The sequence below is a fragment of the Temnothorax nylanderi genome, unplaced genomic scaffold (genome assembly GCF_030848795.1).
Source record: "Temnothorax nylanderi isolate EJ_2023f unplaced genomic scaffold, tnyl_v1.0 TNYL_tig0163_pilon, whole genome shotgun sequence".
Lineage (NCBI taxonomy): Eukaryota > Metazoa > Arthropoda > Insecta > Hymenoptera > Formicidae > Temnothorax > Temnothorax nylanderi.
In genome coordinates this window covers 77,784-95,650 of record NW_027249225.1, presented here as the reverse complement: position 1 = coordinate 95,650, position 17,867 = coordinate 77,784, and the positions used below count along the sequence as shown (strand labels likewise).

The 17,867-nt window shown below is 38.3% G+C and overlaps 1 protein-coding gene across 4 annotated transcripts in view; it reads right to left on the bottom strand.

The window, feature by feature from the left end:
• Positions 1–17,867, bottom strand: part of Rpb8 (DNA-directed RNA polymerases I, II, and III subunit Rpb8) — a 55,313-nt gene that overhangs the window by 23,773 nt on the left and 13,673 nt on the right. For 3 of the 4 annotated variants that reach the window (XM_071715414.1, XM_071715416.1, XM_071715417.1), the window contains exons 2-3: positions 9,868–9,951; positions 557–737 (exon numbers count right to left, since the gene is read on the bottom strand). In XM_071715414.1, the coding sequence (XP_071571515.1) occupies positions 557–737; positions 9,868–9,951 (265 nt within the window). Of the gene's footprint in view, positions 1–556; positions 738–3,888; positions 4,889–9,867; positions 9,952–17,867 lie in introns of those variants that run through there. The other variant, XM_071715415.1, reaches the window with a different exon arrangement.

The window sequence follows — 17,867 nt, the reverse complement described above, 5'->3', positions numbered from 1 at the left end:
ATCTAATAAGAGAGGATTAATAATGATGTTATAATGTTGTCTAAGACGTATCCGTAAAAAATTATGTTTAAAAATTAAGCGATGCATAACAATTTTCGATAAACCTATGTAATTTACAGATTATATCACACTATTCTATCAAATACATGATGCTATAACAAGTTGTTTCGCTTATCTATTCTCATTTAAATATCGTTGCATATCGTACGTTTTATAAACAACGATACAAGATCACAAGCTAAAATCGTAACCGCAATATCGAAAATCATTAAGTGCAAACAAATCTTAACTATTAGATTATATATTTCACTGGTAAGATCAGTCTGAGAGATTTGTCCTTTGATTTTAATTTTCTTGTCTTAATCAAAATATAACAAAATATAAATAGTTAATAATTCGTTATTATATTTATTATTTTATTATCGTTATTATATAACTATTTCTTAATGTTACCAATTAGTCTCACTGAATAATAAATTAAATTTTTCCAAGAGATAAAAAACTAATTTCTCTCAGACCGATCTTACACGTCTGATACGACAGAACGGCTACTTACAGTCTGCTGCTGGGCTCGTTGTTGGCTTCGTCACCTTCAATTCGATACACCTTGCCGGACATGACGTACTCAAAGCTGTCTGCCCTGGAACCGCCCTCCTGTTCCATAGGGTTCCACTCGTTACCGTCTGGATATCCGTCCTCGCGTAATGTCGTCGCCAGCACAAGACGGAATTTATCTCCTGAACACACAATACGATATATTGTTACACACGTTACAGATTTGTCCCGTACTAAGTTTACGCTCCCGTACGCTCGTTAAATAATCTTTGTTCCGCACATTGCTAGAGAGAAAAATATCTTATTGTTAATTACATAAATTTTATTAAAATTTTTTTGTAGCTTGTAAGTTTTATATATTTGAAAAAGTTACATATATAATAAAATTTGCTAACAGATATTTATTAGCATAAACTTAATTAATTAAAAATACGTAATATTTTATCCATCACCGTAATGACACAAATATGTAAATAGAAATAAATATCTGTTTCTTGAGTGCATCATGTAAAGGAAAAAAAAACAAATATTTTATAGAATCAAAAAAATTAAATACACGAAAACCTTGTTGGAAAAAATATACTGATTCGTTACTGCAATAACTAGATAATGGCATATTTTATTTGCGTTATAATTCACCGGATGTCCACGTTTTGACGCAAGATGATCACGATGTTTCTCGGATGCAAAAAAGCGCGAATAAGCCATGCAATGACGGAATATAAACGGGTCCAATAATAGCGTTCACGCGAATGCATCGAAAACACATCGCCACCCGATTGCATCAGTCACGTTGCATCCGCTGGTTGGCGGGTGCTGCTAGATTGTGTAAACTGACGGATCCACCCTTTTTATCCATTTTACCCGTTTCACATGCATACGATATTTCGATGGGTACGCGGCACTCGTGAGATGCACTTTTCATCTTGCTACGTAAAGTGTACTTGGTTGAACGAGTCGGTAGATGCAGTTTACAGAGAAAAGTAAACGCAAAATGTGCGAATGTGCGAAATTAATAGAAACTTGGATTATTCGTCAATTTATCGTGATCCCCACGCTTATTAAATCTACGTGCACAAAATAATTGCATACAAATTAGAATATACCATATACTTGCTCTCGCGTCTGATAAGAGGTGGAATCGATGGAGTCAAAAATAACATTTTATTATTTTATATTAATATGATTGAAACTTGTACTGTGAAAATATAATCAACAATTAAATCGATTAATTTTAAGAATCAAATTATGAAACTTTACTCGCATGTTCAACAAAATATTCCTAATCGTAAGTGTTAAGAAGAAAACAAGATTGACAGTTTAAATCAAATCACTATCGTTAAATTAAATTAATTTAACAGTATTTAGATTTCTCGACTTCAGATCAATGAAATCATGTATCGCGATATATTTTCAAAGATATACCTTTCTATCGCATCAGATGCTTTTAATGTCAAAGTAATATTTATTTTGGGCTCACGTGAAACTAAATTAGTCATGCAAATTAACCGCTTGTGGAATTGCGATTAAGATCGATACCGACAAAGAGAAAGAAGCGAAATATAAGAATGTTGAAAGAATGTAGGAAGGAAATGGATAAGAAGAGATAGGGAAGAGAAATAGAAGAAGCTGCTAAAAGGAGGTCATCATATACTTGTGTACGTAGTGCTAGAGCGACATTGGAACAGGCAAAGGCAAAGAAAAAGAAAAAGAAAATTGAAAGAAGCCACGCTAAAAATAAATGTACTTAAAAACATTTTACATATTAATACACATAACATAAATGTACATCTACGAACTTGTAAGCAAAAATTTACGTTTCAATATAAACCGAATCTCGGTTAGCTTGATAAAACTTGACGAATAAAACAACTGGCTGTACGATGTCAAATAATGAAATCAATCTATGAATTTCGAATTAAACTCGTTATTTCAATCAAATACACAGGTGCGGCTTGAACAGAGGAAGATCCCAAAGAGGATTATCGTCGCAACGCAAATTACATTACAACTTCAAAGTAAATACACGAGGTCTTGCGCGTACTTGGTTAGTACGAAAAAGTTGCCCGTTTCCATACGAAGCCCTGGGCTGAAGCGATACGTAAGAAAGCCCGGGCCGCAAGGTCAAGGTTAAGCACACACAACGGCACACAAGGTATATACAATCGGCGCGCGAGTTTTAATCGATACTACATCGTCGCCGTCGCCGTCGCTGCGCTGCCGCCGTCGAGCCGTCTTCTTCTTCGTTCGGCAACTATTAAGCTTACATATTTGCAACAAAAACGAGCAAAATTTTATACGACTATCAGCCAAAGCTTCTCATGTAGAATCCATTATTCGCTTATACCTTATCGTTAATATGCTTCATTTCTATTCATCTTTTATACCTTATATTTACACTTTGCCGTCGTACTTGTTTAACCTTGAACAACGTGGAAATAATAAATCAGGACAGAACGTATCGCAATCGCAATGCAGATTTTTGTTTTAATTCGTCGATAACACATATATCACAGAAGCATTTTTCCGTACGTAACAGATAAAAGGCTAATTTTGTCACTGTGGTTATCAGCGAGAATGAGTCCGGGGAAAATCGGCCAATTGATCTCACCGCTCTCCACGAAGAGTAGGTACTAGGTACTAGGTACGTGAGTCGAGCTTACATCATAATAGTGCCACACCGTAACAGCGGCGGCTACTATAGATCATCCGGTCGAGCGTTGCGAGCGGTAATATCTCTCTCGCGCTTAAATTAACCCTCATTCAACCGAAACCCTATCGGTTCGTCTCTCCGCTGTAAAACTTTTCCGATAACTCGAGACGCGCGACGAGTAGTTGCTGATTATTTCGAGCCGTAATTTTACGAGCTAAACGAGCTAAACGAAAAAAAGAATCTAGAAACGATACTTTTGCTCCTCTAGATAATTAGATAGGTTCTAAAATAGAAATCTAAACGAAGATACCGATTGTAAGGTGAAGAGAGAGGGAGAGGGAGAGAGAGAGAGAGAGAGAGATAATTTGCTGGAGTTATTAGCCGTTTTACGCAACGATACGCAATATCGATTACGTTCGAGTATTCGAATGACTAATTCGACCAATTAAGGATCGGTTCATGCGGAACCGGAAAGAGAGGATGAGTGCCGAACGCCGAGGAATCGCGCTCGCGCGGTTCACGACGGTGACCTTGAGAGAGCCGCGTAGGGAGGAGAGCCTCCCACGAAATCGATAACGCGTGACAGCGCGCGGTCTCTCTCTCTCTCTCTCTCTCTCTCGGCGGCGATATACATATATGCGCATTGAAGGGACGGGATCTAACACAACGATGCGGCTTACCTCGGCGCGACTCGACGCGGCTCGACACGACGCGGCACGGCGCGACGCGACGCGGCGCGGCGCAGCGTCCGTCCGGATCCTGTCCGAAATCCGCCGCCATCTTGGCCCGTGACGCGAATCTCGGATCTCGGATCTCGGGTGTCGGGGGGAGGGGGGGAGGACGGCGCGGCGTAACGGGCAGAGCAGGCTACTGCCTCCGCGGATATCCCGTATCCCGTAACCTGCTCCTTTTTCCGCACGACGGATCCATGATCCATCCGTGCGACCTTGCCGACCTTCCCACCCGAGAGCGGAGCAGCGGAGATTCACGAGATCACAAATCGACGCTTTCGAGCGTCGCTGCCAGCGCGCACTACACATATTCCGCGCACTCCGACTTTACGTCGTCCCTCCTCGTCGACGTCGACGTCGACGTTGACGTCGACATCGACGTTGACGCCCACGCGTCTCTCTCGTCCCGACGCTGCTCCCGAGCAACGTCGACGTTATTCTTCGAGTACTCGAAAGAGACGAGAACGAAGATACGTCAAAATTGTGGCATTTAGACGACATCGCGCTTAAAATATCCGCGTCGCCGTCAAACGACACTCCGATGCGACGTCGCGTATTCAAAATGTCTGCTCACTCGTCGTCGAGACGGACGTGTCACGCACATTCGAGCGTAGTCCTTCCGCACCTGCGAAACTCGTCGACGGCCGCTTGGACGTCGACTCGGAGCGCGCACTTGGAGGGAAACCCGGGTCGCGAAACGAACACATAGGCATCCGTCACTCCGCCACTCCGCCACATCGCATCGATGGGGAGGCGACGCCGGGACGGCGCGGCGCGGCGAGAGGAAAGGAAAGGAAAACGGAAAGCGGAACGCGACGCGTTTTACTCTCGCTGTCGTTGAGTTGAGGAAGAGACGAGGAGCGCGTACGCGGAAAGAGGGACACCGGACACGCACACGGAACAGCGAGCGAGTCGCCTCTCGTCGCCTCTCCTCCTCGAAAGCGAACGAGTATCGCGCGCGCACTTACGACCGACACGGTTGCGAGTCGTGGCCGCTTTGACCTTGGCATTGAACTTGTGGGCGCCGGACGCGGGACGAGGCGTGCGGCGCGCGCCGCGGAAGACCTGCGCCTGCGGAAGGGATCTCCGGAGAGTCCGGAGTGGGGAGCGCAGCTGAGTCGCGGTCGTCGCGGAATGAGTGGCCCGAACCGCCCGAGCCGCCCGATCCGCCCGAGGTGAGAAGGGTGAGAAGGGGCAGAAGGAGCAGAAGGGGTCGACGGGGGCAACGGAGAACGGACGATATTATATAGTGGGAGGGAGATTGCGTCATCTCGCGCAAGCCTGAACGCCGCGCGTCAATACAGCGGCGAGACGCGAGACTCGCCTGCCTGCTTGCCTGCCTCTGCTTCTACCTCTACCTCTACCTCTGCCTCTGCCTCTGCCTCTGCCTCTGCCTAGCCCTTATGGACTAACCTTCCCGCGCGTATGTACATACATACGTATTGTATATTCAAATACAACATATATAGCTATCCCCATCTCCTTATCCATCCATGTATATCTATAGAATGTATTCTGTAACTAATACGCACGTTGCGATTTAGGACTAACGTGTAAACAATCCAATTTAAGAATATGTAACGCCAACGTAACAGATTTTAGAGATACAACAAATTATTCTTTTGGTATTCTCTCTATTGTAATTCATCCGTTTCCCCCTGCTACATTTTACCGAACGTAAAATAGGAGTATTTGGAAGATGCGACCACAGGTTTGTATTCGTATATTTCGCCATATGATAATTCATGATGTATATGCATATACATATACATCATGAATTAATTAGAGAAAAAGAGAGAGAGAGAGAGAGAGAGAGAGAGAGAGAGAGAGAGAGAGAGAGAGAGATTACTTTTCAACATACTTAAAACTTGTTTAAAATATCTGTACAATTACTTTGCAACGACATGTAATGACAAGTAATGTAATCTGCGACATACATATTAAATACGTTTATTGTTGCATGTGGGCGCATGTGCGCTAAAAAAATTATGGATGAACAACTTCAATGTAATTTCACTTTGGAGTTGAAACACTTTCAAGGGATGAAACACTTTCGCAATAGCGACCCGACAGACCCGACAGTAGAGATTGCATCGAAATAAGGAAGGCATTATAGCTCTTCGGTTTGAACAAACTTCAGTTCGGACAAACTTCACCAATCGCCGCAGCCGCATCGGTAATCCAGAGGCGGAGCCAAGACGAGCCTCGAAGTCGGACTCGGTCAGCTCGAGTTTCCATTGGTCAAGTTCAGAGACGAGGAAGCATTAATCGCCACGATCGCGCAACTCTCCGGCGGGACGCAACGTGCTCTCGCTGAAGCAAGATGGCCAGGCTCAACGATAAATCGCACGTCATCGTATCTTCGATATAACCGGACGAACGATCGCGAAAAGATGAAGGGTTTGGAAAAAAGACGTTAGGGGGTGAACTATTTCTATGCACGTAGCGTGATTAGCACAGGGGTGAATTGAGAGAAAACATTATGCTATCGTATCACTTTCATTTGTCACATTACAAATATCGTCGTCGTAGTGCAAAAACGAGATTTGAAAAATCTCTAGTCTACTTATGAATTAAAATTGTAGCCCCTTTAAGTTGCTTCTTGCAGATGAGATCAAAATAAAAATGTCCGAAATAAATAGAATTTCTTGAAAAATATTTAACTGATATAACTTTTCTATTGCATTAAAACTCGTTTTCATGTTATATTATATATAAAAAATATCTACACAATATAATAAAAAGTGCTTAAAAATATATCTACAAGTACAAATAAAATCAATTATAATTTATACATATAAGATTGTTAAAAAAACAAATTTTTGTTTTCTTTGGAATATATAATAAATCTGACATGACGGCACGCGCGCGGATGAGTGTCTAAAAATGTTATTTACTCGTTTGATTTCCTTAAAAAAAAAAATGGTCATGTCTAAATGAAATATTTCGAGATCAAACATGTCTGTCATAAAGAGAAATACGCTATTGCAATCTCAATTTGGCCTTAGTCAAATACATTTGCTCTTTTATGCGAATAAAATGTATATTGCTACAAACCTTGTCCAAGTTTTACTATATCGTGTGCCATATCACAATTTAGTCGGAGACAACTTAAACGACAAATGCAAGGGATTCGCATTAACGACGGAAGTGCAAAAAGTGATAAATAGTGAAAGAAACGAATCTTATGCATCTTTTGCCAAGAATCTGGAAAACGTGAACGAAACGCTCACATTTGAGATAAAAGTAAGGAAAGATTTTTTATGTATTATTATAATTACTGCAATATATTTGAAAAATATATAAATTTCCTATATTATATAAAAAAGTGTTTAGTATTGTGTTTTTCGAATTGTTGCTTTCGACAAGTACAAAGCCCATAGTACTTTATTATGTAGATATTAACGAATGTATTATTTAATTATATAGCATTAATTAATATATTACTATATATTATTTTCAAATATACTCTCTGCTATTAAATTCTCTTATTTTCGGCTATTCATAATTTTCGCAAACTATTGACGATATCTTGACGTTCCAACTAAAAAAACGCTGTAAATTTGTCCGCGAAAAAGGTCACAAAATTTAACGATTTATTTTAGAATCCATGTAGAAACGGAAAGTTTCAATGTTTAAGAAAGAGACCGGAAGTGCCATTGGCGAAGTTTGGAAGTCATGCGAGAAAAGCCGAATATCACGACCGCTCACGACGGTTGCCAAGTAGATTTCGAAAGATTATGTCCGTGCATAAACGCCAAACTGTAATTTTGTACGACGCAATTCAAAATACACGACAAAGATCTTTTATGCATCTTTCAACACCTAAAAACATCGGAAACAACCTGTACAGAAGTCTAATAGTAATAATAACAGTAGTATATACGCACGGAAAAAAGTTCAAGACTAGTATCAAAATTGCTTTAAGTCTCTCAAACAAAAGAGAGAGAGAGAGAGAGAGAGAGAGAGAGAGAGAGAGAGAGAGAGAGATGTGTGATTAATAAAACATACAATTTTATAAATTAAATATTATTATTAAATTATATTTAATAAATCTGGTAGAATAATGTGTTAATTTTATGTAAAATAATTTAAACGGTAAAGAAATTGAGTTACAAAGTTTTCGTATAATTCATACTTCAATCTACTCTACTTCATAATTAAATGCACCACGAAGTTTTCTCTTAAATGAAAAATATTTTACGTAATTTTATATAAGCAAACTTTTCCACTCTAATATGTGTATTTGATATTGCTTTATATACATATATATATATATATATATATATATATATATATATATACAAAAAGATCGGTAACGAAAAATTATATACTTTATAGCACTCCCCGGAAAATTCAACCCCTACTTTATGTACAATTCTTTGAGATTCGGTCATTCAGAACCGGTTTTCAAAGAGATCGGTAACAAAAAATAGTACACTTTATAGCACTCCCCGGGAAATTCTACCCCTACTTTATGTACAATTCTTTGAGATTCGGTCATTCAGAACCGGTTTTCAAAGAGATCGGTAACAAAAAATAGTACACTTTATAGCACTCCCCGGGAAATTCTACCCCTACTTCATGTATAATTCTTTGAGATTCAATCAATTATTTCCCGAAAAATTGGAAAAATTAAAAAAACCGGTTTCCAAAAAGATCGGTAACAAAAACTGTACACATCATGACGCTCCCCGTAAAATTCTATCCCTACTTCATATACAATTCTTTAAGATTCGGTCAATTAATTCCCGACAAATTGAAAAAATTTCGGTACCGGTTTCCAAAAAGATCGGTAACGAAAAATTATACACTTTATAGCACTCCCCGGAAAATTCTACCCCTGTTTGATCTATAATTCTTTGAGATTCGGTGAATTATTTCCCGAAAAATTAGAAAAATTAGAAAAACCGGTTTCCAGGAAATCGGTAACAAAAAACTATACACATAGTGGCACTCCCCGGAAAATTCTACCCCTATTTCATATACTTTTGGTAAAAATTCGGTTCAGGGGTTTGGGCTGGGCGTTGATGAGTCAGTGAGTCAGTCAGTCAGTCAGGACATCTTCCTTTATATATATAGATAGATATGCGCACAAAAATAATTTTGCCGTTCATTATACTTATTGTTAGTTCGCTCATTTTATCGTTTTTTCCAAACATTCTGTATAAAGCCTATCAGACGTATATCGCGCGCGAGCTTTTGCTCTTAACATGCTTCCCAGTATGAACGTTAAAAATGGAACAAAATCGAAGAACTGGTTTTCACGTTTCAGGGAAATATAAAAAACTGATGAAATACGCTATAGCTCACTCGGAAATTACAACTTTTGCGCATGTTCGCATGAAGCAAAGGAACAATATTCCGTATACAATATATTTTTCCATTTGCTCAACGAATAGATTTCTGAATGAAAATTTAATTTAGATTTCGAGACAATAATGTACTTTGTGGTGAAAGATGACGGAAAATTATGTACATATACTACATAGTGTTATGTAGTTAGATAGGTGCTAAATAAATTGTAATCATCCAAATGTTACTCTAAAAAAATATTATTTCGAGCTGTATTGCGAACATCGAAAATCGTGTAAAAAAAATATGGAGGTATTAACTGTATAAAAATATAACAATTCAATTATCTGTATTTAATTATTTTGTCTGGAAACTATAATTTCAAATAATAGCCAAGTTTTTTTTCGTATTTGCACTCTCTTTTTTAACAAAATTGCAAATAAATCTCTCTAAAAAAAAAATTCAATTTTCCTTTTTTCATACATCTTACGCTTTATGTGTCAAATAACATTCAATATGACCAACGCATTATCACAATTAGAACAATATTGCAAGACAGAACATGTTACAATTTTTGTTTCGCAATCGCTCAGCAAATAAAAGCAATTAATTTGGCAATTATAAAAGACTCACCCAGGTCCATTGGGTATAACCAACTGTTGATGTCCAGGATGAGATCCATTTTGAATGATTCCGACTCGCAATGGAGTCTGCTCACTGAAATCCACAACGAAACGGTACAGCGTTAGAAATACACGATACACATTGTCATCATATTAATGGACGATTGATAATGTAACACTAGGGAGATGGTTCATAGTTCCGTTCGGAGCTAAGAATTATCGAGAGGGAAATCTCATTTTCGATCAAAGACGCAGCGACGGTTGACATCACCAATAATCGTCCAAATGTGCGTTTAATTCACGATATTATGAACTTACATGCATACGCACGCGCGCGCGCCCGCACGTACACACACTCACTCACATCCCTATGTGAATACCAATTTAAGATCTACTACTCACACTTACATTTACGATAATTATCAAATCAAGTGTTTTTCTCATTTTCTTTCTTTCGCTTTCGTTTTCCTCTCTTTCATTATCAACTCGCATCATCAGCTAAATTCTTTCAACATTTAATTGAAACAAAGTAGTTGCACTAATTACCCTGCAGTCATTTATTGCCATATCGTCGTTCGTTCAAGCGATAATGACGGTAATCCGGAAGAAAACCAGCTATGTGCCTAGTGTATTCGTGATACGCGTATTGTCACAACTATACGCGTGAATAAATTCGATAAAGTTAACAAAATGGCGAATGTGTGTATGAATTGATAACATAATATAAACCATTGTTTTCATCATTATATAGAAATAACTAAATAAACTACATGCCATTATTTTCAATGTTTTCCGCTGCAACGCCGCGGATAACATTACGATAAATTTTAACGTTTGCAATGTTTCTCCAGGAATGCCTCCAAAGTTGTTATTGGTAATAAAAAAAAGCAAAGTTAGTAATTAGAAAAAACATTTCAATTTTGTCTCTATTGTCTCTATTTCTCGTTTTCCCCTTTATCCTTTTCTACTTTCAAATTAATCGTATATATATATATATATACAAAACAAAGGGAAATCAAACAAAGACTGGAAAGTCATGGAGAAAAAAAAAGAAAATATGTATTAGAGAAACCGTAAAACTGGCACTAGACTATGCGCGATTCGTGGTTCGTGATTCGCGGTTCGCCATTAGCGCCGATTCGCCAGCGGAGCAGTTTTTTGACGAAATCAAAGAGATGAAGAAATGAAGAGATTCATTTCTTTGATTTCGTCAAAAAACCGCTCCGCTGGCGAATCGGTGCGAATGGCGAACCGCAAATCACGAATCACGAATCGCGCATAGTATAGCGCCAGCTTAATCATTTGCGCGCGGCAAGAAAATAAAATGCGAGAAACTGCATCGTCCGAAATTCAGAAATGCAACTATGTTTCAGAGAATTCTTGACGTGTCACATTATAGATTAGATAAGAAAATTACCGGTAAGAGAATAAGAACACCATATCACACATTTGCAAATATACTGTTCTTTCACATATATGAGCCATATCAAAACTTGTCATAAAGGTACACATGTACAAAAAGGTACACAAAAATGATGTACTTTCTTCCGTATTATCTTGTTATCAGTAAAATAAATTTTTTTTTAAGTTAATTCGCAATATAATTAATATACAATTAGCTTTGCGTGTATATCTTTGTGGGTTTTAAGTAACGCTGCAATATAAATAATATAATATGTGTAATAATAATAAAACATTTTTTCTTTGATCACAAAACCAAGTTTTAAAACTTGCAAAGAGCACACATCGCAGGATCTTTCACTCGAACATGCAACGAGACAGCAAAATCTTCTATGAAGTGCGTCTTCCCTTAACGATAACAATCGATCCTTTTATGAGTGACGAACAATTGGATGATCGCGAATTGCACGTGTCGCGCCTCCGACGAGCTTATCTCGCCGTACGTGTCCTTGGGATTCAAGGTCTCATACTCGATATTGATTTCGTCGATGTGTGACACCGCCCGCACCGCGATAATCTAATATCGACGTGATATCATTTTCACGCGGTACGACTGATCTCGAGAGTGCTCGCGAGAAGCATTATCGACGCCATAGATCTGCGTCAATGAGTAATGAAGAAAAGAAATACATCTATTAGAGCTTGCATCGCAACATAGCTATCTCTCATATGAGTTATTGTAAGTCCACTTATCATAATATGGCGTAATTTTTAATATAATCTAATTTTTCACTTAAATACATCGTAATTTGAATCAAACGATTGCATCCCAATTCCAAGGTACAGTTAGTAACGTTATAAAAAACATATTTATCAAATATTTCTTTTAAAAAAACACCGTGTTTTCTAAATAAATCTTTAAAGTATAGAGAATATCTTTCGTTGATCGTGCAAAAGAAGATTTAAAATCGTGCAAAAGAAGATCTTTATTGGAGAATTAAACGATCTAAGAATAGAGCGACGTGCGTATTGCCAGAAATTATCGCCTCCGCCGCAAGAAATTATTTCAGCAATTACGCCACGGAAATAATTCACTGATTATTCTGCCCTTCATCGTTCACCGCTCTAGAGATTTAAAATCTCGGATCGAAAGAACGGAATCAGGAAAAGAGTGCGTAGATGACGTTTGCTCGCATCTCCTTTCTCCTACCCACGCATCCCACACCGTTTTTCCCAGCTGATTTCACTCTCTTTGTCTCGCATCTTCCCTCTCTTCCCTTTCTCTCCATCCCCTTCTCTCTTCTCATTCTCTTTCACTCTCTCTCTCCCTCTCGCTCGTTACTTCAATTTCTATAAATTTCACTCCTATAAATAGTCTGCCATTGAAAACACTAGATCTTCTAGCTCGATCATTGTTACCTTGGCCTCGAGTGCCGTTCGCGATCTTGTTATTTCCAAAAAGCGGGCAAAGGGTGTACTTAAACGAAAAGACGTATGCGGTGGTAACTCAGATTGTAACATTTATGTCAATGAATTGTTATCCAAGAGCACATATGATATATTACAACGGGCTAAGAGTATTGCTAAGGAGAGGTCGTATAAGTATGTCTGGGTAACGAACGGCCAGATATGTGCTAAATATTCCGATGGTGAACCTGTTATCCATATTGATTCCGATACTGATCTTGTTAAGCTCGTTTATCGTTCGGCATAATGCAACATGTAAATTTTCTTATCCGTATTGCTCAAATTTTACGCTAATTCCCTTTGTGGACATATCGACTTGCTTGCGCATGGAATTGGATAACATCAGTTTTCAGTTTTTGCTACAGGGCTTAGTGCTTTCTTACCTTGTTATTAGTTTGTAGATTGCGATGCGCTTTAGTTCTTGGTTTTATATACACTATTTAGTTCGCTTGGAATTACTTGCTTCTTATCATATTCTATTTTCATTGTACTTATTATTAGTTAAGTTGCGCTAGTTCTTGGTTTTTATAGTGTATATTATTGAAATTGGTTATATTTTATTGCACCGTACTCTACATCCTGTCAATTGTTTTTATGCAGGATCATTGGTTGCTCGTCTTATGAGAGAGAGCATGCTTCTCTCTCTCTCTCTCTCTCTCTCTCTCTCTCTCCTTTTCTAAGAGTCCACGTTTCGCAGTGATAGAAGAAGAACACATAACCCCGGGACAACACTACGATCTACTCTCATTGCTGACGTCGCTCTCAGCTGGCAACCTTTACGAAGGAGGGCACCGACGGCGACGGCGACGGCGCCGAAGAGAGAAGACAACGGCGACCTTAACGGTCCATCCGCTGCCGGCGTAAATTTTCCAACAAGCTGCCTCCTCTCTCCTCGGAAAAGGGCGACCACCCTCCCCGACCAGCACGTACCACCTCTCGTCGAGAAAGGGGAAAAGGGTGCACCCACCCTCTCACCAGTGCACCTCCACCGCTCATTCTCCATATCTTTCGGATAAATTTGTATTAATGTTATTCCCCCGTAACAAGGAGGAAAGAGAAATGAAAAGTAAGTTGCATCGACAGTTAGTGGTTGCGTTAGTGTTTGCTACAAATTAGTTTCTTCGATTAATTTCTTATAAATCATCAATCTTTTGTCTTTTTCTCTCAGTTGTATGATGTATATCTATATCTATAGCATAAAGATTTCCTCTGTGAGATTACCTCACAGAAGAAATTGATACGATGAATGAATAGCTATTGATGAGCCTGAGAACTCGAAAATTCAGATGTCCAAGTAAGTTATTTTTGCTTAATTCTTTTGATTCTAACTCACATAATATCATAGATGCGACATGACAAATATTTTGGGATAACACAAAATCTTTCTTGTAGAAGCAAAGTTGCAACTAAAATTTAAATTATTGAAAAGTTATCGGTCAGTTGCCAGATAAATTTTAAAGCCTTATATTTGATCAGTCCCTGTTCTTTGAGATAAAAAAATCAGACAAAATTTGACAAAATTCAAGATTAATCAACATTGAGAAAAGCAAAACTCAAGATATATATTCTAGTCTATATTCCAGTAAAAACCACACTAAATATTATATATTTAAATATACGTAAGAATCGTCCACTTGTGGATTCGTACTATCCAAATTACATAGCGCGAGAGATATTGCTCTAATCTCGGTAAACTTAACTTTTCCTGCCGTAATTAAAGAAAATGGAACCGCAAGCATCACAATTTCATGATCGTAGCATCGAAATCTCGACTCATTGATTATACTGATTTCGATCCTTGAAAAGGAAAAAAACGCAGAAAAAATATATGATAATTTTTGCACTCTTGCCAAGTTATCCCGCCGATAAGATCCACCCGGTGCTCATCTTCACAAACTATTCACTATTTGCATCGCACCAAAACGATCCCTCTCCCACCCTTCCCTCTTCGAAGGGAATGTAGAGAGAGCTCGGCCAACCATCCCCGATACGCCCCGGCACAGGACGAAAGGGATGGCAATGCACTTACCCCCAACTATATCATCGACGCACTACTCCGCCTACTCCGCCTACTCCGAGTCCTTTTTTCCTATCCTGCCTATCCCGCCCTATTTCGCTTTCCAGTCCCTTTTTATCCTTTTATCTTTTCGTCCTGTTCTCACTCTTATCCGTGATTATCTCGCTCGGATTCGCTACTTTATTTTCCCTCGCCCCCACCCCCTATGAATCCATCCTTTCCTACAGTAGGCTTTGCAACTTGTTGTACAGAATGTTCGCGTGAAAACGTCAAAGTTTCACTTGGTAATACAAACAACATTAAACACGTTTTTAAACATAGTTTTCTTGACTTTTAATACCACCAAACTTTTTATCCATACATCGATGATCATCTTTTTCTTTGTAAAAAACACACTCATATAGAGAAACGAAATTACGGGTTACGTTTTAAAAACTAACGCGAGCATCGCGTAATTTTCATTCGTTCCTTTTTTTCACGTCGCGTTAACTCCGCATTAACTTTCTCTATTCTTTTCTTATTATTTCAAACGAGAGTGTGTCTATATCGAGATATTCTCCGCACTTTCATTCACGATTAATTATTACAGCAAAACATATAAAACTTTGTAGTTTTACAATGGTATTATGTACCACGGAATTACACTTAAATACGGAGTCTAATTATCCGGTAATAATAATCGGTACAACGCTGTCAATCAGGAAGAGCAAAATACGAAGACAGCGAATAATTTTTAGTCATAAGCGAATCCAACAAGAAGCACCATAAAGCGTATAATGCTCGTTACTTTTTAAATCCACTCGTACATGTTACGTTTTATATTTTATAGTACAATGTTTTGTGGCACATTAGCATCTCATCCAAGCAAATTATATTTCTAAAATAATATTATTAACGCGCCAGAAACTGAAGGAAATTTTTATTTTTTGAACAATTATTTAAATATCTGTAGAACTTAAATTTAAAATGCATGTATAAATGATATATGTATCTGTATATGTGTGACTTTTAGGAAGAATTTCTCGTAATATGTGTGTAACATACATGTATATCTTCTTCACAAATATAGATATTAATATCTACGAGTACAACGTTACCTTTTTGGGAAATAGAAAAACCCCTCTTCCATGTGCCAAATATTCGCTTACCATTCAAAAGATAAATATATAATCACACAAATACACACACATACACATATTTCATCTTTTATCTAATACTTAATAATTCTTTAACTATAAGAATTTTTATTAATAAAATGTGATGGCGAAATTATTACGCGTACGCGATGAATCACTCTGGATCTTTATTAACAGTTTTTATTCTAGATAATCGATCGCGGTTTTAATTTAACACCTCTTGCCACGCCATTCGGTCATTTTCCGATAAAGCGCCCCATGAATTGCATCGAAAATACACATAAGGTTGCTATACTTAGAACTATGAGTAGAGTAGGTAACATGCTCACAATGAGTTTGCCGGTAAATTATTTAAGAAAAAAAGATAGATAAACAGAAGACGAGAGGGAAACATATAAAGGAAGTTATTAGAGTTTTTACATTATGGTACTTTAAAGACGACAAACGTGCCGTGTTCGATACAAAACGCATATGAATAAGCACAGCAATCTCCACTTTGAATTTGCTATTAAGAATTCTACAAAGGTAAGTTTAATGTTGATGATATCCGATATAACAAACACAAAAGTTTTTTAAAGATACGTAAAGATGCATAAAGATAAAGTATAAATCCGTTATTAATCAAGATATGAGGAAATATTCTTGCCAAGCATCCAATAACTACGTATGAAGTGTCAAAGGACTTTATTTTACGCCGGGACATTTTAATTTAACAAAAAATAAAATATTCTTGCTTCTCGAGAAAGTTTTAAAAAATTTAAGATTCAGGACACACCTAAAATTTCAGGATCATATTTAGAAGTACAAATATGTATACACCTAAAGATATATTTAAGAATTAACGTTAAAAATATTTAGAAATATTGAACAAAAATTAAGTACAAACAAGAATGGAAAAGCAAGTTTCAAGAGATTTTATCATCATTCTTTCTCTTTCAAAATATCTTGATGTTTAAGGAAAAATTAACTTAAAATTGATCAAAGAATCTGCAATTGAAGAATTAGATTGATCTGTATATGTTTCATGCTTTAAGACTACACAAAATCTCAAAACGGTACACATAAAAAATGAAGATATAAAATACAGGAGTATAGTTATAAGTTAGTACTAACAAGGATAAAAATAAATCTACCGATAAAGAGACCTAAAAAAAAGGAAAATTATATAGAGAGTGGACGACACAATAGATAATTAAACGTTTACTCTCCGCGTCGAAGTAAAAATTAAATTTAAGCTGCTAATAAAGAGACAAAGAAGAGGAAGGAATGGGCGGGAAGGGAAAAAGATCGAGTCAAAGCGAAAGGGGTTGGTAGAAACAGCGAGGGGGTGGCAAGAGGGCGATATGCGTGGGCAGGCTTCGACGCAGGGGTTTCCCAACTGCGCAATGTCGCTATCCGTTATCGACCGGTTCGCAAGCGCTATAAATACTGGGCACCAGGCTCTCGCTACCCTCTATAGTTCCCCCTCTCTGTCCTAGAGTTTACCCTCGACCGACCACCCACGTACATATTCCCTACGATGTCTCTCTCTCTCTCTCTCTTTCTCTCTCTTCATCCCTCTTACGACTAAACCATCCTCCACCGTTTACCGTAGTATCCCCCCGCGCGCGCGCATGTATGTATGTGTGCGAGTATATGTCTTATACTCTCTCTCTCTCTCTCTCTCTCTCTCTCTCTCTCTCTCTCTCTCTCTCTCTCTCTCTCTCTCGTTTATTTCCCCTTTTCTCTCCCTTCGTTCCCTCTCTCTTTCTCTCTCTCTCTCTCTGAGTCAACGAGGGGCGGAAAACCTTGACCTTCAAAAGAGCGTCAGAGGGCGAACATGGCGCTCTTTCCATCCTCTCTCGGTACTCCCCTTCCCATCTGGTTTCTCCCGCCCTCCCGTCTTCTCCTCTTGCTGCCCGCTACCACCTCGTCTTTTCTACTGCCGCTTTCAGACTATGATGATGGCCTAGCTCGCGCTCTCTCTCTTTCTCTCTCTCTTTCTCCCTT